The 27,042-nt window shown below is 37.4% G+C and overlaps 4 protein-coding genes across 6 annotated transcripts; 3 read left to right on the top strand and 1 right to left on the bottom strand.

The window, feature by feature from the left end:
- On the bottom strand, positions 1 to 5,120 carry LOC113753100 (probable beta-1,4-xylosyltransferase IRX14). Of its 2 annotated transcripts, XM_027297191.1 has the most exons (4): positions 4,655 to 5,119; positions 3,993 to 4,474; positions 3,324 to 3,881; positions 1 to 690 (listed from the first exon to the last, which is right to left on the bottom strand). In XM_027297191.1, exons 1-4 carry the CDS (start codon positions 4,751 to 4,753, stop codon positions 459 to 461), a joined length of 1,371 nt encoding a protein of 456 aa, XP_027152992.1. In that variant the 5' UTR covers positions 4,754 to 5,119; the 3' UTR covers positions 1 to 458. The 2 variants fall into 2 exon arrangements, with proteins under 2 accessions (XP_027152992.1, XP_027152991.1); XM_027297190.1 differs by having other exon boundaries at positions 3,993 to 5,120.
- A 9,214-nt stretch (positions 5,121 to 14,334) lies between these two features.
- Positions 14,335 to 16,024, top strand: LOC113751687 (probable WRKY transcription factor 15). Its single transcript, XM_027295784.1, has 3 exons — positions 14,335 to 15,242; positions 15,389 to 15,514; positions 15,629 to 16,024. The coding sequence occupies exons 1-3, from the start codon at positions 14,443 to 14,445 to the stop codon at positions 15,792 to 15,794; spliced, it is 1,092 nt and encodes a 363-aa protein (XP_027151585.1). The 5' UTR covers positions 14,335 to 14,442; the 3' UTR covers positions 15,795 to 16,024.
- Positions 16,025 to 20,951: 4,927 nt separating this feature from the next.
- LOC113753179 (tRNA-dihydrouridine(16/17) synthase [NAD(P)(+)]-like) lies at positions 20,952 to 24,468 on the top strand. 2 transcript variants are annotated; one of them, XR_003464986.1, is made up of 4 exons: positions 20,952 to 21,456; positions 21,570 to 21,676; positions 22,036 to 22,994; positions 23,415 to 24,468. XR_003464986.1 is itself a non-coding variant. In XM_027297280.1 (3 exons), exons 1-3 carry the CDS (start codon positions 21,028 to 21,030, stop codon positions 22,772 to 22,774), a joined length of 1,275 nt encoding a protein of 424 aa, XP_027153081.1. In that variant the 5' UTR covers positions 20,952 to 21,027; the 3' UTR covers positions 22,775 to 23,362. The 2 variants fall into 2 exon arrangements, 1 of the variants encoding a protein (XP_027153081.1); XM_027297280.1 differs by lacking the exon at positions 23,415 to 24,468 and having other exon boundaries at positions 22,036 to 23,362.
- A 628-nt stretch (positions 24,469 to 25,096) lies between these two features.
- LOC113751556 (uncharacterized protein At4g06744-like) lies at positions 25,097 to 26,890 on the top strand. Its single transcript, XM_027295607.1, has one exon. The coding sequence runs from the start codon at positions 25,264 to 25,266 to the stop codon at positions 26,695 to 26,697; it is 1,434 nt and encodes a 477-aa protein (XP_027151408.1). The 5' UTR covers positions 25,097 to 25,263; the 3' UTR covers positions 26,698 to 26,890.
- The last annotated feature ends 152 nt before the right edge of the window (positions 26,891 to 27,042 follow it).

The following is a 27,042-nucleotide window of genomic DNA, read 5'->3' as shown; positions in this document are numbered from 1 at the left end:
TGACAAGGTGAGGTGGCTCTGATTTCATTCACAGATCATGCTATTGGTCTCAAAGCATTACAAGCAAAAACCGTAACTGGTTTTGCCAAGGGGCTACTAATACAAAATCTATGAGAACTTCTATTCGAAGAATTCCTTAAGAACTAGTATAACGGTGAGTACAAGCTTTCTGCCAACCATGCAACAGAACAGGGTGGCATATCACCGTCACTAGATTCACGGTATTAATCACCAGGGAAAAAAAAAAGAAATTGGAAGAAATCGCAAATTGAAAAGAATCTCAAAATTAGAAAAAGAAAATGTTTGTATAAACAGTGCAGTGCGACAGATGCCATCTTGTATTTACTCCATGAGACATCGTCTCTGTATCCAACCTTTTGATCTTTGAGCCCTCTTTGCTCTGCAGAATTCACACAATGGTATGTATATTAGATTTTTAAGGCCGGTATTAAGACATCCTAGTTCTCTCCAGCATGCCTTGTAGAAACACGCTCGTCTATGGTTCTAGTTGCGTGCTTCCGTTTGCTTCTTCGTTTTCGGGTTGAGCGGGTTTTTGTTGCATGCTTCTCTGCATTCTCTTGGAGAACAACCGCCATTTCACCCGCTGGGAGTGGGAGTTCAGGAGGAGCATCTGGCCACGGTGTGCGTTTTGCTGGGACCGTAACGTCCAGGGGAGGGTTAATCACCCATCTGAATCCAAAAATGAGGACTAGTCAGAATATGTTGGAAAGATATGAACAGACTTCATGGATGTGTCCTGGAGAGAGTGATTCAGTGGCCATTCCATAAACTAGTAGACATGTTCAATGCAATCAAAAACAGATTAGGTCCCATGTTCATTATCAAACAGTCTGGAGCAGCAGCTAGGAAAATTTTTAATACTAAGATGGTGTGTGCGCGCGCATGCGAGAGAGAGAGTGAGAGATGAATAAGCCCTTATGATCCATTATTAGAAGGGTTGAGAAACAAAAGATTCTACAAAGGCCTCATATCACGAGCAAGGCCAACCCTCCTGCCAACGTGTTAGAAAGACTTCCACCAAAGGCGAGACTGGAAGGATTGACCTCAAAAAGAAAGCAAGAAATTTCTGTTGTAATAGTGAGATAACCAAGGTGTGTGTTCATCTCTCTCTACTTCTCCCTCCCAAACAGCAAAAGAACTATAGAAGTCATTAGCTAGGTCCAGGATTCCAATCCTTCTCTTTACATTCCCCTGCTTCCTTAAGTAGACAGTCCCCAGAGGACCACAAATTAAGCATATGTACACCATAACTTAAAAAGTGTGCTCCTATAGGATGTATAACTGCTAAAAATAATGTTAAGATAAAAGAGAATGGAAAATAAAAATAAAAAGCTAAACAAGTGTCCCAAGGAACAGAAAACAATAAACTAATATACAACGACATTCAAAAAGAATGAAATCTTTTAATCCAAGATAAGTTATCAGAAGGATAACCAAAATGCCAATATTCAGCCAGAAATGTTCCGTTTGAGATATGACGACTTTTCTGCCTCCTAAGAAGTTATAGCAAATTTTTCCTTTAATCTCAGAAACGTGTACAATACATTGGAATAGATGCAGTTTTCCACATGTATGCCAACTAAACCTTCAACCTCTTTCTATTTGATTTACTCATTTTGTTTCTCCCTATGATTTGTAAGTTCTAATCTTATGAAGTAAGACTAGAAATGATGGTAAGGATGTCCATGCAATGACCTGAGAATGGACTCTTGTATTCAAGGGTATAGATTTTACATGCACAACCCTCCTTCGACTCCACAGGTTGGTGAACCTCTTGCATTTGGCCTATCCTCTATATTAAAAAATTTACCTTTTTTGAAATCCCTTTTCTAATTTAAAGACAAGTACCAAATGTACTACAAATACGTGAGCTGAGTTCTACCACCTACAAATCAGGAAGAGGAAAAATATAAGAACCTTTATATGATCTTAAATACGAATTTTTTTACTAAAATATTCTTGCAAAGTTCTGCTTTATATGTGTAAAAGTTTGGTGGATGCTTGCAGTCATTCTTCTCCTTCAGCTCGATACAAGCAAATCAATCCTTTAGGCCGTAAAAAAAAAAAAACCAAACTAGGAAGGAGACTGGTGCTCTCAGGAGAGCTGTACTTAAGACAGCTTTGCTGTACGTTTTTCTATTCATTTGAGATAAGAGTGGCTTGACAACTAAAACTGCAGCCAGTTATCAGTTTTTATTTGTAGACCTGATCAATGAGCGTTATGGTAAGTTCAGCTGAGGAAACTAATCAGACAGCACCGATCATTTATTTGAAGTATAATTAGTACATAATGGACATGAAGATGATGAATCCTAAAAGAAATTAAAATAAATAAATAAAGAGGATGATGAATCCAATAGACATGAAGGTGATGGAATGGTGAGGTTAGCATGAGCTTAGTGGGTCTTAATAGAACATAGTTCAAAATAACAGTATTGTAATATTCAGAAAGAGAGGGGTATGCTATCCAGAAAGAGAAATGAGGAAACTAAGATGGGCCAATGAAGCAATCAATAGCAACTAGAATTGCCCCAAACAGCTGGAGAAAGGAGGAAGAAGGAGATGACAGGTTCAACATAAGTATAAGCACAGGTGCGCACATGTGAGAGAAAGAGAGAGAGAGAGCGAGCGCCTGCGTATGAGGCTGACATCAGGGAGTAGTAAAAGAAAAGTTTGCAAGTTCTTGAGAGAGCTACTAGATAAATTTTCAGAAAGGAAAGGTCCACTTGAATATATTGGAAACCAGCAATAAATATTATCAATTCGATACATGATGCTCCTAGACAGGGATGGATAACAAATACACGAAAAGAAAAACAAGAGCTGTTTCATTTAATATTTTTTCATCGACTCTCATCAGGATAAGTATAAAGAACTGCTGGTTCAGGTACTATCTTTATCTGTCTCTTCTGCTTTTGTTTAGAAAAGAGACAACTAAACAGAAAAAGGCATAAATTACTTGGAGTCATTTCATCGCTATTTGGAATAAAAACTCCTTGTCCTTGAGGAACCAACCACTGTTTTCACAGTTCATGTGAGAGCTACTAGATAAACTGTGGATATGATGTCAGAGTATCCTATCTCATCAGTTCTCAGCACTAATAATCGTACAATAACCACAGGAGATTCCTTAAGCTGATTCAACCTTTATGAAATGAGTAAACAAATCTCAATCAACAATGAATTCATAGTGACGATCAAACAAATATAGGCACAAAGCTATGAGATATGGACACCACATGAATAATGTAAGAGAATAGTCTGTGAAAGTGTTTTAATAAAAATGACGATTGTAGACTAACCCGGCAGGGAATTTGCTGTCTGCCCGTGCTTCAACTCGAAGCCACCAGATCATGACTTTACGCCCACAACTCCCAAGAGGCTCCACCACAGAAGCATCCTTAACAAAGGACAGCGGACTCTCAACATCTTCTTCATCTGCAGCTACCTCGTCCAGATCCCTCACCCAATCTGGCTTATCTTCTGCATCCCTCCAGACTAATCTAGAATTCAATACAAACCCAGCCCACTCCATCTTCCTGGGCAGCACAATTGCCCTATCACCAACATACCTCGCACTCCTCTCCATAAACGTAGCCGAATTGAAAGTCTGCCAACCCACCAAATGATTCGACGAATTGCAAGCTGGACCCTGAACTGGCAATCCTGAATTTTTTTCCTCTTCCTTCTGTACCACTGCCGTTTCATCCTCACCATCACCACCCGAATGAGCAAGGATTCCAACAGAAACAGCCCCAAACTGATTCACATTTTGGATCTCATCAAAAAGTTCCATACTATGCATATTACTATCATCAGCAAATATCACTATTCCATCTAGTTTCTTCTCTCTCACCAATCTGTTAAGTGTGAAAAACACTTAGAGTGCATCAAATTCAATACTAGTATGCATTTAACACAAAATTCAACAAAAACCGAAACCAAAACCAAACGTCAAAAACTCTGTATACCTCAAAGCATGTAGGCGCATCTTCGCCTCCAATTTGTGCCGATCCTCCCAAAGAATCGGCATTTTCTTGCCGTATTCAACATGGATAGTTGTAAGGCCAGACTTAGCAAGCAGCGAAGCAGTCTCATTGGTAACCGCACCGGCCTCGACAACGATCCAGACGAGATCATAGGGCACGTTCATCAAGGAATGCATCACTCCAGTAAGATGCAGCGTCTGGAAAGTCCGAACGTAAGTTGGAGTGATAGCAATCACAGCCCTAGGGTTCTTAACCCCGTATTGCATCCTCTGCTCCCTTTGCACCCTCTCAATTAACCGGTGCGCCATCATCACCTCAGCCGGATTCGGATGCGGCCACGGCCTAATCAATATCCCGTGTCGCCCAACCACCACCCGACTACTACTCGTCCCTGAAGCCGCCGTCGTCGTCAAATTCATAGCCGGAAGTGAAGTGGAAGTAGAAGTAACAGCTCCTAAAGTAGACTGGAAAGCTAGGGGTTCAGACGGGTTACCGAACGAGGACGTGGAGTACAAATTATTACTAGTCATGGTATTGGAAGTATTGGAAAAGAGAAGGAAGAAAACTAAACGAGAAAATCTGAAGCCCAAAACAAGACTAATTAAACAGCAAAGACCATGAAGAACCAGCCAGAAAATCGTAACTGGAGATTTGATTGCCCCATCCATTGACGAATCTAAAGGCGAGGATCCTCTGAAGCTATTGCTCCGGCGACTCTGCTGCTGCAACGCCGTTAACTTCATTTCTTGTTTGCCGTTAAGTTCCTCCCCCCCTTTTCCTTCTACAGAGAGAGAGAGAGAAGAAATGGGTTTGTTAGTTTGAGCTCAAGTTTGAGTAGGTGGTGATAAGTTGGGGGTTTGATAGGGGGACAGACTGGTGAGTGCGGTTGAAGGAAAAGGATGGGGTGGGAGTTGGGTGGGAGATATCTTCGAGTTAAAGAATGAATTCAAAAGAATTGAATGGGTTGCTTAGTTTGGTAGTATTGTTTCCTTTTTCCTGGTTAACAATTTCGGGCTTGAAACGGAAATGGGATGAGCGGAAAAGGGAAGAAGGGAGGGACGGAGACGGAAGAGATTAGCTGTAAATTCTTCGGACATGGAAGCAAAAGCTGGAGCAAATCTAGGGGTCTTTCACTATTGTAATTGATGGGGGTAATTCGGGGATTATGATTGGCTTCTGCGGGTTAATTTTCCTTCCCCACCCTTCCGGTGGTTTGTTTAATCTTCAACTTGCCCCTTTCTTTCTAAGTGTTATGCAATTTTACCCCTTCTTCTTGATGATCTTGAATAACTGTTCGAGTCTTGAGTAACTCAAATTACTCTAAAAGGACAACGATTTACCACCATTTTCCATGTTTCTTTGAACTTTTCTTATCATAATAAGGGGATTTAGATATTCCAACTTAAGTTTCCATACTAAATTTTTCCATTGATAAAAAAGTGCCTGTCTAACAAAAAATACATCATCAGAATTCAAAGTTCATAATATATAAAAGCATTTTGGCAAGAAAAGCTGTTAAAAAAGTAAGAATAACAACATTTTTTTAGAAAATATAAGAAATAGAGGCTTTTTGTTAGTACCACTTTCTTTATAAGGCTTATTGTTCAATCTTGAATTTGTGCAATAATTAAGGTTAAGACCCTGAAACTTATAACTTTTGGTTCAAATCTCCCTTCCTCCTCTCCACTTTTTAAATCCCACATTTTTCCTATTAGGGGAAAAATGTTGAATTTGTCTTATCATTGATTCAATGAAATTAAAGAAATTCTCAATGTTTTAATCATTGCATATTTTTCCCTTAAGTTTTAGTGTATATCTTTTAAATTTTGAGAACTTCAAACTTAAAAACAATACTAACATTTAACAACATTGCATCGCTCCATTCAAAAAACAATTTTCCATCACTGAAACTATATGGTGAGAAACTGATGTTAGATTATTACGCTGCTAAAAATTAACCAAGACCGTTAGTGAAGGTAAATTTGCAAAATATCAAAACTTATTAGGGTGCCAAATGGATATTGACTTAAGGAGGATAAAGATAAACAGAAAATTGGCTGTGACCGAAAATGGGTGGGGAGTGGAGTGAGTCAATGAGCGAGGCGGTTTGAGTAGAAAGTATGATGACTCATTAAGTAATAATGACGTCCAATTAGAAGTAGATCAACGGTCAATGAGGGAGGTGGGACGTCAGATTCCGACCCGTAAAAACAGAGCATGCATCAGCAGGAAGGACATTAGTTGATTGTTCGATGACAAGGAAATAATTAGACATGAGGGGTACTGGATTGTGCGTGTCTTATTCAAAATTACACCAAACAAAGCCATTTTTTGAATGATTTACAGAAAAACACTTTGACGTTGTATTTGTACCCCAAAAAAAAAAAAAAGGCCTGCACTACCTTGTTTGGATTATGATTTTTTACAAAAAAAAAATTTTACATTAAATTCATTTTTCAATCAACTTTTTACTTTTTATACATCAAATCGTTACAATACTTTTTTTTTATATATAAAAACTCTTAAAAATAACAATTCAAGCTGGACCTTAACAAATGATTTGTTGATGTTTATAGCTTAAATCATGGTGTTTGGATTGTAGTTTGCTATCAAAAAATTTTTACAATTTCTGTTAACACATTTTTTAATCATTTTTTTTATTTCACGTACATTAAATCACTACAATAGATTTTTCTATAAAAAAGTTTCACAAAATAGCAATCCAAACGGGCGCGTTCATGTAAATGTTTTTAGATTTGATTGTTTTCTTATGGCTTGGGATTATGATTTGGCATATATGACCATGAATGAAACTCCTGAAGTCCTTCCATATTTACTTCCTTTCTTTCTTTTTTTCTTTGGTTGGTATTGTTGATTACTTGATTTCAGTTGTCTCCCAAGTCTTAGAAGGTCACCATCCAAATATCATTTGATCATATTCGGAAATCTAGTTGTTTTGTTAGATAGTTAATGTAGGATCTTGAGTACTTGCCGATTGGGATCATTTTTCGGTCAGGACATGGGAGTGAGGAGGAGAAAACTCTCCATTTAATCACTTGGAGCACACCCTTTTATGTTAAAACTTAAAATGGTTTCTTTGCACAATGCTCATATTATTGTGCTTGAATAAATTTCAAAGACTAATGTACAAGTAGATGAACATCCCCAAAAAATAAAAAAGGAAAAAAGTAGATGAACAACTTCCACAGAGTCTGAATTTGTAACTTCAAGAATAAATTTGACTCGGATACATGGGCAAAAAGTTTGTCTTTTTTCGACTCTGCCTCTCGAATGGGGCACACTGCACAGGCAAATGGAAACTTTGGATCTATAAAATAATTTGTTACTTCTTATATATTTAAGTCGGAGTCTTCAATTAAAAAATAAAATAAAATAAAATATTTTAGTTTCGGTTTTTCCAACAGCCACCAGTGCAAGTGCCATGAGAATGCATAAACGACCAATGTAAGTGCTCTGTCTTAACCACTGAGCCAAAGGTTAGTAGCCACCAAATAGGGATTAAATCCCTCTTTAAACCGTAGGTCGGGAGTTCTAATCACACTTACAGTGAAAAAAATTTAAAAGAGGTGTTAGAACACTTCTAACCTTCCCTCCCTCTAGATTAGGATAAACACAATCTTGTTGTAAAAAAAAAAAAAAAGTGCAAATATGGATGATGATTTGCATACGTAAAAGAACATATGCAAACGGACCTGGGCCCATTTGTTGATCAGATCTCCATTTTGACTACACAATTTTCATTCAAATCTTGGTTTGAACCAGAGGATCCGTCTTCAAGAAAATGAAATCCAACCGCTCTACTCAAATATTATACAAAGCTTGAGCAGAAAATTATAAACACAAACCAACTTTATGATGACCAAACTTATTCTGAGGATGCTTTTCCTTTTTTACCACCCTCGAAGATGAGATAAACTAGTAGAGGATATAGTATCATTCAAGCTTGCCATCTCATGGACCCTCAACACAAGTGAAAGCCCAAACAACTAGTACAAGCAAACTAGCTATTCCCGGTTTGGCACTTGTTGGTTGGCCCAAACGCTTGAACTTATTCGGGTAAATCATCTTTTCGCAAGCTTCTTTCGTCTGTTGTTGGTTGCATAGTTACTTAAGTGAGGCCCAATTGTTTACATGTTTGGCAAGTTTCGCAGTAATTTCTGAACCAAGTTTAGAAACAAAACGATATAGAATATCCTGAACTGATCCCCAACTTTCCTTTTCACTGCTAGAGCATTGCAAGTAGTTTTTGTTGTGGGGGATGGGGGGGGGGGGGGTTTACTTCTTTTGAACTTTCATTCTTCCTCTTGTGCTTGAGAGTTCTTGCCACGAAGCATCCACAGAAGCAACGGAGCTTGCATATCGACGTGGTTTGGAAATTGCAGCAATAGGCAAAAATGAATAGTCTATTAGGAGTTAAAATTCATATTACACAGTTCTTGGTGATTTTCTTTTGTAAATTCCAACTTGTTTAAGCGTGCATATCCTAATAAGTTATATCTTCGCCCAAAAAAAAAAAAAAGGACTTGGATAATATCTCAGCCAAAATGATGTATTCTGTCCAAATTCGCATTCCAAGCTAACGATACAGACACTAACTAGATCAAGATGCATACTTTGAAAGTAAGTGCTATTGTTCTAAATCTAATCTACGTACTATTTACAACCCCATGCTTGCACCCATTAACAAAAATTATTGAATCTTATCCAAGAAAGCTACTGCATCCTCATCTAGATGTAACTTATCGGTTGGACTTATGATTTCTAATTCTCTACCTAAAAGACAAAATTACAGTCTTTTGTAACTCTTCAGGGTGTTTCGAGATTGTTTGGATTGCCATTTTTGGAATACAATTTTGAGTTTTTTTTTTTTTATAAAAGTATTCACTTAACTATTTCTTGACCACTTTTTTATCTTATACATACTACATCTCAAAAAAATTTTCAAAAAACGCAATCCAGAATTCTTTCTAAATGGATTGAACCGGTCAAAACTGAATCGGAGAAATAGCAAAAAAAAAAAAGAACTCGTTTTACACCACATTCGCATACTTTAAAATCAATTCCTACAACAGTTGATCTTTATACACCTCTTTTGATCGTCATTTGATATAAGAAGAACTTCTCACTTGAATTAAAAAGTCCTCAGCCTATTACACCAAATGGATTATCTAGTGTATCCAATATACCACGTTAGGCCATATTTAGTCTCGGAAAAATATTGAGTGCCACTTTCTTTTATCATTTGGATTGAAGGAAATAAAGGGAGAGGAAAGAAAAGGACACCGGTAGAAAAGAAAGGAAAGGAAAGCAGTTTTCATCCATCGTATTTGGATTGAATATCAAATGAAAAGAAAGGAAATGGTGAAGTTTCGTTTGGTTTGAGGAAGAAAAAGAAAAGATCGAAGTGTTCAATTAATTGAAAAGGATGAGCAAAATGGTTTTTCAAAGCAAAATCTTATTAAATCTTGTTCCCTTTGTTTGTGCCCACTCTTGGATGAAGACATAATTATTAACTCAACAAAATAACGAGATATCATTTCTCTCACTTTCCCTCCAAAAACATCAATCCAAATAAGAAAAATCAAATCCATCCAATTTCTCACTATTCCTTTTCCTCCAATTTTTTCAATCCAACTGAATGAAGTCTCAAGGCTGGCTAACAGCAGTCCATAATTTGCTGCCCCGTGATCAAAGGTCGAACTCCAAGTTCCAGCAAGCACGTGCAAGAAAAAATGGCCATGCAAGTCCCTACTGTTGTGTGGGCGACAGGGGCTCTAGAGGAGAAAATTCGTCACCACCACAGTTGGGCCATGGGAAAGACTGAAGAAATCGTCTTCGGGTCTATCTATATTTTGACTTGCTGGATAACTTGTTTGATAGGAGTGGGTTGGTGGCTTTGAAGACAAGTTTGTTCAATTTTAAATTTGACAAATGAGGAATCACCTAAGATGCCACAAAACGCTTTTGGTGTACTTTGTAAACGAAAGGTAAGCAGCAATTGATTAAGGGGAGAACTGCACCAATCATCCATCACATATCTCAGAACAAAAATGATCAGTTTTAATTCCTAACAAATAAAAAATGATCACATTTAGTTCCTTTTCACTTTTTCGAACAAATTTTGGTCGGAACTCACTGGGTCCATAGCCCAATTTTTAAAGGGTAAAAGTGGCAAATCCCCGTTGACCAATTATGCGAGGACCAACTGGGCAAAACTTTAGTTAAACATTCATTAAAAAACACAAAAACTAACCCACCATTATTTGCAATTCATCTCAACCCAAAATCTTAATACCTAGCAATTCAAACAGTATAGCATTGGCGTATTCCACTGTGCTAGATTAAAAGAATATGCTGGGAAATCATAAAGAAAGGACTGAACTTAATGAGATGAAGACGATCAAGGAAGTAAATAAAACAAATTTTAGTGTTGGAGCAAGCACCATTACTGCAGGCATGCGATTTACCAAGTTTAGATGTTGACCTTGTTACCAAGTACGGCGTCGGAGCAAGATTACAGGGGACCAAATTAATTTTTTAAGTAATTTAACTTACAGGGCTAGAATAAAAAGATTCATTTTGTATGCATATTAAACTGAGGAAACTGCTGTTACACAGAAACAGAGAAGTGGATTCTTACTTCTTACCTCAAATCAGGGACGACTAATCAACAGAGATGGATTTCAAGTTTCAAGCTTGTGGGGCACCTCTAGAAGAAGAAAGGAATAAAAAAAAAGAAGATGAAATTTAATACTCCATGAACTTCTCTAAAAACAGACGAAAAGGAGATACGGATTGAAAAAGGTAGAGAATGTTAAATAAGAAGTTATGTGCTGAACCAAAAAAAAAAAAGTGAAGCCTCACATGACCAATGGAGGAAGAAATTGGTTGGAAAGACAAGAGGGAAAAACGTACTATTATTGGCTAGGGAGGAAGATGAAATAATAAATATATGAGATATATTCGTTTCTCACCCTTTTTCCTTGAATCTTCCACTTCCAAACAAAGGTAGATACAGGGAGTCCAAGAAAGAGAAGAAAACTTAATGATTTGACGAATGGGAAAAATTTTTAGAAGTTTGAATCTCCTATGGGCTATGGCAAGGGAGAGAGAGAGAGAGAGTTTTCCTTTTTCTTGTCAAAGTTTAGTGAGATGATTTGTTACTTTTACCCTTTAAAAATTGGGCATTGCATATGGGCCCAATAAGTTCCGGCCAAAATTTGTTCGGAAAAGCGAGAAGAGACTAAAATTGATCATTTTTTTTATTAGGGACTAAAATTGAACATTTTTTTCTGAGGGACTAAATTTTCACATCTGTTAATATGTGAGGGACGATTGGTGTAGTTCTCCCTTAATTATATACCATAGGATAAAAGTAAAAGCTCTATCACCCACAATCACCCCCACCAAACAAAAACACTTTTATCCGAGGAAAAAGCTCAAAAAAACTCTAGCTCTCAAAATTCAAATTGAGTTACGAGACGGGTTGAAAGTCATTAATCTAATTCAGCAGTCAATAAAGCAAATTAAAAAAAGTGTCATAACTTAAAGGGACTGTTTGCTTTAGATATTGGAATCATAAACCCACTATAGCCATAGATTTTGCATTCCCCCTTGCATGTTTGGTTTGAAAATCTAAATGGATTTCATCGTGTCAATTCCGAAATCAGGTCACTAGCGTGAAATGATGAGGAGGCCAGCCAGTCCTAGAACTTCCATCCCATGAACCAAACACTCCCTCGAGTCTTCAAAGTCACAGTAACAATTGCTTTATCCGCTGATTATGTTGCTAAGAATCCACGGATGGGACTTAAATTCAGAGGTGCATCATGTGTGTCAAGAAAAGTCTAGTTCAAGTTCGCCCCTGTAGCATCATGAGCAGATTGGAAATGTCAAATTTGGTTCTCAATTGCTGCGAGAGACCGTCCCCGCGTGAATGGTCCAGCGGCAGCATCTCCCCCTGGTGAACCTCTAGATCCCAGGTCGAGTCCCTGCGCTGCTGGATTCCTCCGCGCACTTACCGTGCTTGGGTCGGGTTGGGGCGTCAAGGCCGGGCCGCAGGGGATTAGTCGGGCCCCGTAAGAATTGACCCGGACACCCCGACAAAAAAAAAATTCCTGCGAGAGACCATTTGAATAGTAAATTATTTCAAATAATATTTCGCTTATGTCAAAAACATAATTTTTAAATTTTTTTTTATATTTTTAATTATTATTTTTATTTCACATACATCGCATAAAAAAAATTACAGTAATTATTCAAAATAATATTTCAATTAATAGCCTATCCAAACACACTCCTGGACTTTTCCGTTCTTTTTTCTTCGTCATTAATTCGTCCATTCCCATAACACCACATCGCAGACGATGGGTGGAGAAGTTCAATTTTGTAAGATGCCATTACCCTTTTGAGTTTTAGTATTATTGATGGCTCAAGTACGTACATAAATTCAAACTACAGATCCTGTGCTGACCATGGAATTATAAGGACAGTCCCAAACCCAACCATTGTAAGGTAAAATAAAGTTAAAATAGAATAAATAGAGTTGGCTACCCCTACCCACACAGGGAGAAAAGGAAAAAAAATGATAATAAATTTTCTTCCAAACGCTACATATTTTATATTTAGAAGTTCTTAAATACCTTATAATTCTTTCCTTTTTTTTCGCTTTCACAACATTTAAGGCCGAGGCCACAACTTTCTGGTAAGAGCATAGGTTGATAATCGTACATGTTCTGAATATGAAACCTGTGCCTTGAAACAAAAGTATTTACAAACCCACCTCTGACCCCGGGATTCAATAGATTTAGTTCTATTGAATAGCCGATTGGCTGGAAGCAATTTATGGGATTGGATGGAAATACTAAAACGTAAATGCAGTGAGAGGAAAGAATTACAAAATGAAGAGGAAAATAGAAATTCAATAGATTTAGGTCTATTATAAATTTAATCAATAGCTCATTGGAGCTGTTTACCATGCTCCTCTTGATAAATCAGGATTCGAACTTGATTGGAGGAAGGAAGGGATTATGGGAGGAAGATTTATAAAAAAAAAAAAACGATAACGATAGACGACTGGTACGTCAAAGTAAACAAACAACTAATACTCCAAATTAACACGACTCCCGTAAGGAAAAACGAGACACTGGGGTCTGACGAACGACAAGCATCTCTTCAAATTTCCTGTTACCCGAAGACCCATTCCAATGCCCTCTCGCTCTGGACGGACTCCGTAATGTAACACTAATACTATGCTGAAAAGGTCAATGTCCCGCATCGCATCCTTTCAGCTTAAAGCATTATTGCTCTAACGGGAAAGGGAATTACATTCTCATGGGAATTTTGTGATATTTGTAGGCGTACATTAAATTACTTTCACAAAATCATCCTAAATCCAAACCCTCCACATTAAAGAATCGATTCCATTTGCAAACTTTGTCCCTATATTCTCTGAAATAATCTTAAACAAATCTACAAAAAGAGTTCGATAGATTGAGGCATCGAAGGCTAATTATTTGCTTCTCAAAAGTCATGATAATTTGTAACTAATCTCAATAGTAATTGTTTTTTTTAAAAAAAAGGGATTCAAAATTCAATAGTCATTATAGTCGTCCTTATGTAGCAAAAACTTCAAGCATGTTTAAACGGTCATGAATGGCTCAACATTTGCAATCAAGTGAAATAATTCAATTGTGATGGAATAACAAAAGAAATGGTGGACTAAAATGTATGTAGCACCACCACGAATAACTCGTACATCGATCTAAGCGGTAATAGAAATGTGTTTGGATTGTAAATTATTTGAAATAAGTTTATGAAAAAAGTACAGTAGCACTTTTTGGATATGATGTATGTGAGATAAAAAGATGATTGAAAAATGTGTTGATAATGCAAGTAAGTCAGTGTATGTAAATAAGGTAAAAATAAAGTATAATAATTTACAATCCAAACACGGAAATAGAATGACAGCTATATATATATATATATATAGGTAGATAATAATTTGGGACGACTAATCCGAAAAGTTTAAAGAAAATTAATGTAGCACCACCACATGTCAAACTGATTTTAATATGTCCCCCTATAGTAAAGCAAAAGATTACTAGTGAAGAAGCACATTAGTCGAAGAATAGAATCCCAAAATCTTTTTTCATCTTTTTGTGGTCTGATCTTATTCGCACCTAAATTTGACGAGGCAGCTGTTAGATTAGAGTGACAGGTCAGTCACCTACTGTTTACTTTATCAGCTCTTTAACCTCGTCAATGGCATCAAACTGACCCCCTTTATCAACACTGCTTCCTCTCTACTCCTATCTCTCTCTCTCTCTCTCTCTCTCGCTCTCTCTCGCTTTCTTCTCTCTCGTTAGCCAGCTCGATGCTGGTTTAGAAGGAAAAACTAGTACTGGTCGTCATGGCCGTCGAACTGATGTTGGGATACAGAAATACTACTGACAACTTTGTTACACAATTGGAAGAAAGTGGTGCTGTTCAAGAAGCTGCGTGTAGTGGGTTGGAGAGTGTTGAGAAGCTCATCCAATTGTTCTCGCGGAAGGAGCAAAAGGGCACTCGTACAATATCCTCAGAGCAGCAAAATTCCAGCATGGAAATTGAGATGGACTGTAAAGTCGAAACTGATGCGGCGGTGACCAAATTCAAGAAAGTCATCTCTCTTCTAGGCCGAACCAGAACTGGCCATGCTCGTTTTAGAAGAGGCCCCGTCCCCGTGGCTACAAATCCGGTTCCTCTCAAGGATTGCTCAACCGAGGAAGTGGCTGATACTAAAGTTTATTGTCCAACGCCAATTCAACAAATCCCACCCCCTCTTCATGACTTTCATTTACGTAACCGTAATCATCATGTTATCTCCCATCAGTCAGATGTAAATCAGGTTACTTCGACTTTTTCTCAAACTCCGACAGGTGGGGTGGTTGTTGAAAAAAGAGAACCAATCTCAAGATCCATTAGTTTCTCTTATTCGCCGGCGATTTCTCATGCAAACTCGTTCATATCGTCGCTGACGGGTGAGACAGACAGCAAGCAGCTGATTTCTTCTTCTTCGGCGTTTCAACTTACCAATCTTTCTCAGGTTTCTTCTGCTGGAAAGCCACCTTTATCTTCTTCATCTTCCTTCAAAAGAAAGTGCATTTCGGAAAACGGCATCTCCGGCAAGTGTAGCCCCTCTGCTGGCCGCTGTCACTGTTCCAAGAAAAGGTGAAAAGAACCCGCTTTTGCATATATATATATATATACACACATATGATTAGTTACTGAAATCATTAATAGGGCGGCCTTGCTAGTACTGGTATTTTTGTATGTTTATTTTGGTGTCTAAATCTGTCTGTTGGAAATGGATGCAGGAAGCTGAGACTGAAGAGGGTGATCAGGGTTCCGGCTATAAGCATGAAGATGGCTGACATTCCTCCGGATGATTACTCCTGGAGAAAGTATGGACAGAAGCCCATCAAAGGGTCTCCACATCCCAGGTAGTACATTTCACTGGTACTGTGAAATCAAAGCCTGGTATATTCCTGGTTATGATTTTGATCCATTAAATTTGTGCCAATTTTGTTATTAAAACAATCTGATGCATGAAACAGGGGTTACTACAAGTGTAGCAGTGTGAGGGGATGTCCAGCAAGGAAACATGTGGAGAGAGCCTTGGATGATCCAACCATGCTAATTGTTACATATGAAGGAGAGCACAACCACTCCCTCTCTGTCGCAGAAACCAACACTGCTGCACTGATACTGGAGTCTTCCTGATCAGGATTATAATTTGTTCCACCGCAACACACTTAATCGGTGCCCAAAAAGGGTGGAAAATGTAGGGGAAACAAATGTAAAATTGTGTAATAGCGTAATTATCTAGCAGTCTAATAGGTATTAATCAGTTTGTGTCTCGAAGGAGATTTTAGAGACTGATTATTAGTGACTTTAGTTTATTTCTTGTACAACAACTTTTAGTCTTGATCATTTATCTGTTTTTCTTCTTCTCTCTCTTCTTTTCTTTTTGGGTCATCAATCGTGAATTAAACGAATTGACAAATGAAGGTGAGTTAATGGCAAAGAAGCAGGGCAGGTGGTGGATTTGGTACATGTATGGCGCATTTCAAAGAAGATAGCTGCAATTTGCAGTCTGCTTTTGATTTGTTTATGTAGAAAAAGACTGCTTTTATTTTTGGTTCAAATGTTCTGGGATGCCAATTGTTCTTTGGTCTATGGTGGCTTTTGCTTTTTCGGTCCCAATGATAAAAGTATAAACTATAAAGCGGTGGTGGCGAGAATATAGATGGGGCTTAGTCAAAGAAGATGACCGCATTGGTCCGGTGTAGGACATATCGTGTTTCGGACGGTTGACCAAGAAATTAAGGGGAAGGTGGCCATTTTGATGACTAATTTTAAGTGTATGCTCCACTATTTGGTAGTAAAATAATACAATAAAACCTCTCTATAAGGTCCGTTTGGTAAGTGAGTTTTTTAGATATTTATTTAAAATTTTACTGTAGTTTACTGTAGAAGTTTTTTTAAAATTTTTTGAAATGTGTAAATTTTTGAATATTTTGAAATGTCTAGTTTAAAAGTTTTAAAATTTTTTTTGAGGTTATTGTAACTAAAATTTTTAAAAAACTTGTAGCAGATAAACTTGACAAAAAATTCAAGTGCCAAACAGGGCCTTAGTAACTTTGGAATGATACAAATTCTGTTATTTTAAAGAGGTATTATTAATTAATTGATAAATTAATAAATTATTGATTTATCAAATAAACACTCATTTAATCAATTGAAGTTTTGTTTTATTTTATAAAAATATGAATTATTCTATTAACAAAAGGAGACTAATTTCTTTAAGTATATCTACTTGATTTGCAAGTATAATTTAATTCTATTAATGTCTTCAAGAAGAAATTGTTACTAGCATATCATTTAAAATTCGGTTAGTGATGAAGTTGAGTATGATATAATATTTTTAGATCCTGTTATGCAAAAAGAAGCATTCTAAGCATCAATAATTCTTCCTAATTTCTTTAATGCAATATGAGACCAGAACTTCTAGATGCAATAAAAAAGTTGTAGGGATAATGTCTTATTGTTTATTGCAACATGAGACTAGAACTTTTAGATGCAGAAAGGAAAATTAGGGATAAAATTTAGCTAATTTAAATTTTAAGAAAAACAGACAACAATATACTTATAATTTGGGAAAATATAATGTATAATTTTAGTGAATTATTAATTTATGATACGAATGGGATCAAAGAGTTATGTAACATTTTTTTAAAATTATTATCTTATTATTCTATCGAAATGATTAATTTAGCTCGTTAGCCCAAACTGAGATTAAAAAATTATTATTTAATTGAATTTATTAATTTAGATAGATGTTACTGTAATAGGGACTTTTTTATGTTTTAAATGCAATTATGGAATTCTGGTAAAGTGGTTTGGATGTGCAGAATAGTACTAGTTTTATTCCACTAGTCAGTAGTCAGAAGTTAAAGAAGACCGGAAGAATTGGAAGAAGGGAAAATGGTTGGTGTGTAAGGGTTGGGCATGGAACCCCACGATTCACATTGCAAAGTCAAAATGTGCAGCGGGGTGGGGCTGGGCAAAATTTGCATGATTTCCGAATGCCATGTTTGTTTCTGTAAATTGGGATGAGGGCAGGAGTGATCAGCAGAAGGATCGCACCTGAGCTATTCACGATCAAGATTTGATCCAAAAAAAATATATGATTCAAATTACTTTTTGTATCTTGTTTTTAATAATGTGTGTGAAATTCACAAAAATTTATTTTAAAAGTACATGTTGTATAAATAAAATTACACCGTGTATAAATAAAATTAAACGGTGTGTAAAATGCACAAAACCGCCTGTCCGTGGTCCCTGTAAATTGCCACAGGCAGCGGCTTGAAAAAAAAATACTAACAGGCAGGGTCCGTTGAACATCAGAGAAGCAAGCGTAGGTCCCCATATTTTTCCAACTTTAGACTATCTGCTGGGCTAGGCTTGTAGTTGGCTGCAGCATTGGTCGCCATGTAAAACCTGGCGACGGATGAATGGGCCTCGTTGCGAAAATTTGTATGACCAAAAATGTCTAACGGTATAATGTCTTGCCGCGACTCTTGTTGTTCATTAGTGAAATTATTCGTGTAGAGAATTGCAATTTTAGTTTTAAACATTTGGAGTATGAGTGCTTTTAGTTTCAAAAGCTTAGATGAAAGCAAATGTAGTTTCAAATATTTTAGTTTTTATTTACTATATTTCATCCTAATGGCTGGCTGATTTTTCTTAATTAATACCAGAATCCGGTCATGTGTCAACAACTAATTTAAAAAATAAATAAAAAAATTGCTAGCCATAATTTATACTCTCTCCGTCCCAATTATTTAATCATGTTTCGGAATTCAACTTTTTAAAAATAGTGATTTGATTGTGATATTTGTATTTTTTTTTCAATTTTACCCCCATAAAATCAAAATTTAAATTTGAATGGTAATATGCATATGATTAAAAAGAAGGGCTATATTGGAAACAATGACTAATCGGTGCTTTGATTTTTGCAACACGTAAAGGTTTTGAAACATTCTAAAATGGAAAGTATGACACTTTCAATGGGATGGAGGGAATAATAGAAGATAACTAATATGCTGGTCATATAAGTAATTAGTTTTAACTAATTGATAGAGTAAATATTTTATTCACTAATAATGTATATATAATATTATGTGTGATATCCCATATCCGAGATAAGAAGTAAACAGGATATGATATTGATATTTAATATCTATATCTATATGTATTGCAGAGAGGGTTTTTGGCAGAGACCCTCTCAATGGCTTCCAAACTTTCCATTCTTTTTTTCTAGAATTTTGTATTTATTTTAATATATAAAATCTAATTAAAAACTTTAAAATAGTGAGTTATAACTAATTCTATCACTAGTCACATTTAAAATTTAAAACTTTCCTACTATCTCCTTCATAAACCATTTATAGTTTGTTATTTATACTTTAAGTCCTTTTACTCCTTAATTAAATAAAACTCATTTGTCAAGTCAAAAATTTCAGGTATAATTGATTAGTCTCATTTTAAATTATTCACCCTATTATATCTTTATCGCTTTAGCCCCTTTTATTCCTTCATTAAATAGGATTAATTTATCTAGCCAAATCCTTGAGATAATGTGATTAGTCCTATTTTTTTACTTATTTACCCAATTATTTCTTTATCACTTTCCTTCTGGACACAATAATCATTTGTCAAAATCTTCTAATGATATACTCGATTACTCTTATTTTTTATGTTATATGTTTGTTTTTTATATTTTTTATGTTGGATTTTATTCAGTAGGTTTGTTTTTTTAAAGTTTTAAAATTTGAATGTTGAAATTATGCTCTAACATTAAATTGGAGCATGTAAATAACAATTATGGCATTTCATTGACACTTATAATGAACTCAATATTAATGTCATGTAAGCATCTATATGACTTTTCAATTAGCACATGTACACCCAAAAGTGCACGTAAAGAAAAATTTATGTATGAATTTTAAATTAATAAAGGTGTATTTAGAAGATTGCTTTTGGTGGTATTTTAGCAAAATTTTGATAAAATTTTGGGCAAGTTATCAAATTAGATGATTCATGTGAGTTTGGGCAAGTGATAATTAGGTTAATCTATATATTCCTACTTAGTTAATGGTTCAAACTAAACGAGTCGTCAATGAATATAGTTTTATATAGGTTTGGATTATCCAATCACCCATTCACGACCCGCTACTAAATTTTATTTACTTTTTCATCCATATTTTGTTTAGTAACAAAATAGTAAATCATATCAACATATGAAGTTAATAAAACAATTTTTACCTAAAGAAGGAGAAAAAACTTTAAAAATTGCTCATAGTGAGTTTCAAATTTTGTCACTTTACTATATTCTAAAAATAATTTAAGTATTAATGCAAACAATCAATTAACATTCGCAATATTTATTAAACTTTTATGAAAGGAATGGAGGAAGTATGATAAATTTTTAAAAATAAAATAATAGAAATTAAAGAAAAGGAAAAATGATGAATACATCTTTGCAAAAATTAGAATATAATTATTAGAGTAATTTAGATTTACCCACTAATGATTGAGTTTGAATCTACGTCTAATTTAATTAAGTCAAAATAAGTGATCCAAATCTATCAATTTCATACCCACTAATTAATGGGTTAATTTGGTCACTCATTTGTGTCCAGTTAAATTACACACGCAAACTCATTTGTTAATATGCGAGTCAGTTGCCATTTACATTTATAAATAGATGAAAATAATAATAGAATAGGAGACAAGTGGACTGTAAAATTAAATAAAAGATAGGATAATTGGGTGGGAGCGCGATAAAGCCAAGAGAAACTAGAATTTGATGAAAACGAAAAAGGATTGTAGGGATACAAAAAAAATTGGGTAGAATCTGAAGAAATGAGAAAAGATTGTTGGGATGTGAGAAAGTTAGATTCAAAAAGTGAAAATGAGAGTAGTGGAGAGTAAGGGAAATATTGAGGAAAGAAGAGGTTGAGAGGTGAAAAAAATGGTATGAATGACGAGAATACGAGAGAAAGGGGTAATAATAATATATTGTATTTGACAATATTTTCCATCATTCTCATATAAACCTGTGCATAGCACAGGTTAAAATACTAGTTGATAGTTGATACGTAAGCTTGAGCCTGCGAGTTATTATGTAACTCGGATTAATCGTCTTGAGTAATTCGGCTTAAAAGTTACTTAGAATGCATCAAGATCAGACTTATTTGGAGCCTCAGCTCCAAAACAACCCTATCCTTGTCTGAACAAAAGATTTGATTTTTTTTACCCATCTAAGACAGCTATAATCCCGCGGGCCCCCGCCTCCTCCCTCCAAATAAACTGAAGCAAAAACTTCCCCCTCCCCAACTTCAAGGGTGGTCATGGGCTGCGTACCCTCCCCAGCCTCCATCGCCTCCTTATGAGATTTATTAGGAAGCCACTCTGCGCCACACGTAGTATTTGCCCACAGCCGCCCAATTCATCGTATAACTTGATGGCCATCGAAACCCTAACTTCCTCTTCATCGTCAAACTGCAACGACGACGACCGCCTATGTTCCGAACCACAAGGAGAACCAGAAGGAGAGACAGCCCATTTGGACGGCCTCCCGGCCCCAAATCCAAACGGGTACTTGAGCACAGAGTCGCGGATCGAGAGAGCCTGGGCACACTGGAAGAAGCTTGGGCAACCTAAGTTCATAGTGGCCCCCATGGTCGACAACTCCGAGCTCCCCTTCCGCATGCTTTGCCGCAAGTACGGAGCTCAAGCTGCTTATACCCCTATGCTTCACTCTCGTATTTTTACCGAAACTGAAAAGTACCGCTCTCAAGAATTTACCACCTGCAAGGTAATTTCGGGTCTTGTTTTTAGTTACTTGTCTTATGCTTCTTGTTACTTAGTCTGTGAAGTTGTATAGTTTTGAATTTCATTAAGGAGAAATTTGCTGAGAAATAATGACAGGAGGACCGTCCGCTATTTGTGCAATTTTGTGCGAATGATCCAGATATATTGTTGGAGGCTGCGCGGAGAGTAGAACCCTACTGCGATTATGTAGACATCAATTTGGGGTAACGCCTTCTACCCATGTTTTTCCTTCCTTGTTTAGCTACTATTGCTAACTACTGTAGAAGGAGGAACTCCCGTAATGAATGACATAACGGGCATTTTCATTAAGCTGATATTGCACCTAGTGCTGCATATTTATCTCGTACATGTATTCTAGAACAGTTTTTCCATATTGACTCTAACTATACTGATTGCTCACTTTTTGCCGTGGCTAATTCTTTCGAGTATAATTTCCTTGCAATTCCATGTAACTGGCATCTGGAAGTTGTCTTGCTGTGAGCTTGTACCATTACAATCACTTTTCGTTGAGTTTGGTTGAAAGTAGGCATAGTTAAGCGTTGTATATTTGCCATCCGTGCAGATGTCCGCAGCGTATCGCTAGGCGAGGGAATTATGGAGCTTTCCTTATGGACAATCTTCCTTTGGTTAAATCTATGGTAGAAAAACTAGCAAACAACCTTAGTGTTCCAATCTCCTGCAAAATACGACTTTTCCCGAATTTGGAAGACACAATCAATTATGCCAAGATGTTGGAAGATGCTGGTTGTGCTCTTTTGGCAGTACATGGTCGGACTAGGGATGAAAAAGATGGGAAGAAATTTCGTGCCAATTGGAGTGCCATCAAGGCTGTTAGAGATGTCATGAGAATCCCTGTTCTGGCTAATGGGAATATAAGATACATGGAAGATGTGCAGAGCTGTTTGGAAGAGACTGCGGTTGAGGGGGTACTTTCAGCTGAGTCTCTGCTGGAAAACCCAGCCCTCTTTGCTGGATACCGTACTGTCGAATGGGTATCAGGAAGTGATGATATCTGTGTAGATGGAAAACTGGACCAGGCGGATTTACTAGTTGAATATTTAAAGTTTTGTGAGAGTTATCCAGTGCCATGGAGAATGATTCGTTCCCATGTGCATAAGATGCTAGGAGATTGGTTCAGGGTACATCCAAATGTAAGAGATGACCTTAATGCACAATCAAAACTCACATTTGAGTTTCTCTACGACGTGGTTAATCGACTTAGGGATCTTGGTGTGAGGATACCACTGTATGTGAAGGATAGCAGAGTGGAGAGGGCATCTGCAAATGGATTTGCGACATGAGATTTATGGTCCTGGAAGAGATTTCATATTTGAGGCTTGCTGTAGTATAGAATTCTGCCAAAGTGGTGTCTGAGGAGGTTGAGTTACACTGTTATTCTTTCTACTGCTAGTCAATAGCTGTTAGCTTGCTACTAGTGGAAGTAATGCCCGAGTGGTTGAATGAGGAGGTTAACAGCATGAGAGTTGATTCCTCTTGATTCTTCCTGTGACATGTGATGAGGTAAGAGAAGTTACTTTATCCTTCTTCTGCCATTATTTGGCTTTTGAGCTGGAATATTTTGTTAATCATGGTCCTAAAGTATCATGAATGTACTTCACTCTGTTGTTCGGTAATCAGCACTTTAGCTTAGAATTGTTTACAATCTTTCACCTGAAGAGTTGCTTAGTACGAAGAAATTTGTTTGCTTGATCAGTGCTGTTGGTGAGGTAATAGTGCCTTCCAAGGATAACTTGTTCTGAGTTCATTGTATTAGCTTTTGCATTTGTTAGACATTTGCCAGTGTGAAACACTGTTTCACTATATGCTTCCTCAGTGTCATTCTGTTCTTGGCTTCATTGAATTTAGTTAAAGATTGCTTAGTTTTCTCACCATAGCGCTCTTTGCAATCATAATGAAGTTCCATCTTCCTTCCTTTTGCAGAGTAGTGGTTTTCATCTATCCTATCAGTAGCATTTAGACGTCTCTTTGTAGACAAAAGTGCAATAAAATCTAGAGTGTTGGCAAAACTGTGTGCGCCAGTGTCGGACAAGTTAGAAACCATACGAGTGCCACTGACAGTTGAAATTTCATGCGACACGTTTAGCTGCCTTGTTTTCTACTTTCCTCTTTTATCTTTTTGCTGCTTCACTATCTGACATAGGCTGCAGATTGGATGGTCATCATTGTTGAAGGCAAAGCTTTAGGAATTTTAAAGGAATACTTTGGTGGTGAAATTGTGCCAGAAAATTTAAAAACCTTAACTTGGTAGATTCGTGAACCCTTTTTTTTTTTTGGCCCTAGTTTGCATTAAAATAGTAAAAGATGGAATGAAAATAGAACTCTTCCAGAGAAGACAGCAGAAAAGGGCAGCTATAGAACTCTGGGAAAGGCAGAGTGGAACCTATTGGTCCCTCTTGAAGATATTTGTTTAATTTTCCTTGGCATCTGAGTAGCCTGTAAAGATATATTAGGGGAACAGTTTGTTAGTGCAGATACAAAATTGAGTGTAAAATGTTTATGCCGGTGAGAATAGACGATTGGGGATGCACATGTCAACTGCGACACAGTAGGAACATCAAGGAGGAAGTGCACATGCACAAGATTGGAAGGATGTATTGACGATTGGGATGGCTCCTCCGGAATTGCATTGGGAGGGCAATTGTCCTAGGAAATAATAGTAAGAGGACAGATCCTCGTTGAAAGGTCAATCATGCGAAGTTTTGTCCTACTGGTTACTATCTCTTTCACTTTTCTGGCGGCCTGCCTTTTGAGCTGTCTCGAACCTGCTGCGCCGGATGTGTCGGTTGCCTTTTGTAAAAGGGGAGCGCTGGGCAACGGACTTGCTGGTTTTGAAAGGGAACGGATTCACAGCCGCTTCATCCTGCCAAGTCCGTCGTGTTATTGGACATCATCGATGTATTATTCTTTCTTTTTTCTTTTAAAGTGAAAGTGTTGCTCTTATTTATAGAGTAGATCGGAGTAAAGATAGCTGTAGCTAATAAGTTGTAGTTTTTATTTTTTTTTTCCGGTAAATCTTAAATATTTTCGGAACGTATGGGTAGGTTTACAATCAAAATCAAGCTTTTGTAAAAAAAAAAAAGAAGACACTCTTCACCCTAAAGCAGAAAAGAAAATAGAAAGAATAAAAGACGGCAAACTTTAAGCGGAGAACTTAACATTTGAAACGTCTGATGTCACTTTGGCGGCCTACCTTACTACAAATAAAAATCCAATACTATCTGACACGTAGATCACTGGTCAATTGCAGAAATGGCATTTTACGATTAAAATGCTCTGAGTAGTAGTATTAATTTTCATTTCTTAAAAACTTGTAAACTCCTTAAATACTTGATCCGTTTGGATGGTAATTATTTATCAAAAAATTATTTACTTGTATTATTATAAACACATTTTTTAACATATTTATTTATTTTTAAAATTTTATGTATACACACAACACAACACATGTAAAAGAATCTACATATTGCATGAGGAACAAGGCAGATTTAAGGTGGGGGCACTGGGGGCACGGTCCCCACTGCCCCTCTTAAATTTCACATGTTACTTCTAAGATTTTTTTCTGGCTCCGCCCTGACGAGGAAGCCCCACTCATAGTGCCCAAAACAACAGAAACTCATGGTACAATTGAAGGACGTCATCCTCATGAACTCATCTCTCTTTATTGGCAGTATGGCTCAAATCACTGAATCACCTATCATTGCCATTCCCTACCCATTAGCATATATAGGTTGTGCCTTCCTCCTGGTTCAATCATCAGAAGTGTTGGAATATGGAGAGAGAGAACACTTTCTCACTCACATTTCCTCTTCTTGTCTTCTTTGTTATCCTGCACTCTTGCTGGTTTTATCAAGTCGTTGGTAATGGTACTCCAGCAACTACCCCGATCAACAGGGAAACACTCGAAATCGTTATAGGGGTTGGCAGTCCTCCCTATTCCCCTGCCTACCCTCCTGACAATGGAGAATGCCAAGATTGCCCACAGCCTCCAATGCAGCCCCCCTGCCCTCCACCCCCGTCGCCACCGCCCCCTCCTCCCTGTCCACCCCCGCCCCCTCCATTTACTCTTTCCGAGGAACTAAAAATGGCCATCCAAGTAATCCAAAGGTTCAAAAGGAGAATAAAGTGCGACCCTTTTGGCGTCACCAAAACCTGGACGGGCAACCGCATTTGTTACGACAAATCCAAATACAAAGGCTTCGTGTGCGACAGAAGCACCAAAGATAACAAGTTTAGAGTCGTTGGCGTCAATTTCAATGGCTTCAACTTTAACGGCGGACCTGGCTGTCCACTCGTTGCAACAGACTTCGTTGAAGATCTCAAGGACCTGGTAATCTTCCATGTCAACTCCAACAACTTCACAGGTGGCATTCCCTTTGGAATATCCAAACTTCCAAACTTCTTCGAGTTCGACCTGAGCAACAACAAGCTCGTAGGAGCTTTCCCCGCAGCAGCCCTAGGGGCAACCAACTTGACATACCTGGACGTCAGGTTCAACCAGTTAACAGGGACAATCCCGCCTCAGGCCTTCACACTAGACCTGGACGTGCTCTTCCTCAACAACAACGCATTCTCCGGAAAAATCCCCCACAATCTTGGCCAAACCCCTGTACTCTATCTCACCTTTGCAAACAACGAATTAACCGGCCCAATCCCCAAGAGCATTGGCCAAACTTCCAGAAATCTCCTCGAGGTTCTTTTCTTAAACAACAGTCTCTCCGGTTGCCTACCTTATGAGATTGGGTTTCTGAATAAAACACATATTGTGGATGTCAGCATAAACCAATTGACAGGTCCCATTCCACAATCATTCGGGTGCTTGAAAGATATTCAGCAGCTGAACTTGTCGTACAACCAATTCTACGGGGCGGTTCCAGAGAGCTTGTGCATCCTGGGCGACCTGGAGGTACTGGACCTCAAGTTCAATTATTTCACTCAAGTCGGACCAGAATGCTGGAAGTTAATCGAGAAGAAAGTCCTGAACGTAACCATGAATTGCATTCTAGACCTTCCTTCGCAAAGAAGCCCCGAGGAATGCGAGGCTTTCTTCTCAAGGCGCTGGACCTGCCCGGACCCGAAATGGCTCAACTACGTGCCTTGCGGCATTTATGTTTCTAAGGGCACACCACAGACATCCGATCATGTGCCCAAGCGGGCAAGGCCTCCATCGCCGACATATGCTGCTTTAAAAGAGCCAGGCTCGTGAATTTCGGTGTCGGCAGCCAGCCGCCTAAGTGCCTACCCCATCATTACGCCGTAATATTAAGTCTATGTATGTATTTTGTTGTCAGAAGCTGGAGGAGAAAATCTTCCTCTGTCCGCGAAATACTCCCTCCGTCCCACTTTGATAGTCCTGTTTTCCTTTTTCGTCTGTCCCAAATTATAGTCCACTTTCCAATTGAAGAATGTAATTGTATTTTAATTTTCTTAAAATACCCTTATTCAATGTAAGTTGTTGTTACTATAAACCTACCCCATTTAATGAGAGTTTATTCTTTTTTTACTATCAATTCAAGTTCTCATAAAGTTGTACTCTAATTAATGTGAGTGT

This window comes from Coffea eugenioides, chromosome 11 (assembly GCF_003713205.1).
Source record: "Coffea eugenioides isolate CCC68of chromosome 11, Ceug_1.0, whole genome shotgun sequence".
Lineage (NCBI taxonomy): Eukaryota > Viridiplantae > Streptophyta > Magnoliopsida > Gentianales > Rubiaceae > Coffea > Coffea eugenioides.
The sequence above is the reverse complement of the archived record's forward strand: the minus strand, read 5'-3'. Positions and strand labels throughout refer to the sequence as shown.

Coding starts and splice junctions, on each gene's coding strand:
- LOC113753100 (XM_027297190.1), bottom strand. CDS start 4,753: ATGAAGTTAACGGCGTTGCAGCAGCAGAGTCGCCGGAGCAATAGCTTC. Junction 3,882..3,992: donor ATGCGCCTACATGCTTTGAG/GTATACAGAGTT, acceptor CACACTTAACAG/ATTGGTGAGAGAGAAGAAAC. Junction 691..3,323: donor GACAGCAAATTCCCTGCCGG/GTTAGTCTACAA, acceptor TTTTGGATTCAG/ATGGGTGATTAACCCTCCCC.
- LOC113751687 (XM_027295784.1), top strand. CDS start 14,443: ATGGCCGTCGAACTGATGTTGGGATACAGAAATACTACTGACAACTTT. Junction 15,243..15,388: donor TGTCACTGTTCCAAGAAAAG/GTGAAAAGAACC, acceptor AAATGGATGCAG/GAAGCTGAGACTGAAGAGGG. Junction 15,515..15,628: donor AAAGGGTCTCCACATCCCAG/GTAGTACATTTC, acceptor TGCATGAAACAG/GGGTTACTACAAGTGTAGCA.
- LOC113753179 (XM_027297280.1), top strand. CDS start 21,028: ATGAGATTTATTAGGAAGCCACTCTGCGCCACACGTAGTATTTGCCCA. Junction 21,457..21,569: donor AAGAATTTACCACCTGCAAG/GTAATTTCGGGT, acceptor AAATAATGACAG/GAGGACCGTCCGCTATTTGT. Junction 21,677..22,035: donor TATGTAGACATCAATTTGGG/GTAACGCCTTCT, acceptor CCATCCGTGCAG/ATGTCCGCAGCGTATCGCTA.
- LOC113751556 (XM_027295607.1), top strand. CDS start 25,264: ATGGAGAGAGAGAACACTTTCTCACTCACATTTCCTCTTCTTGTCTTC.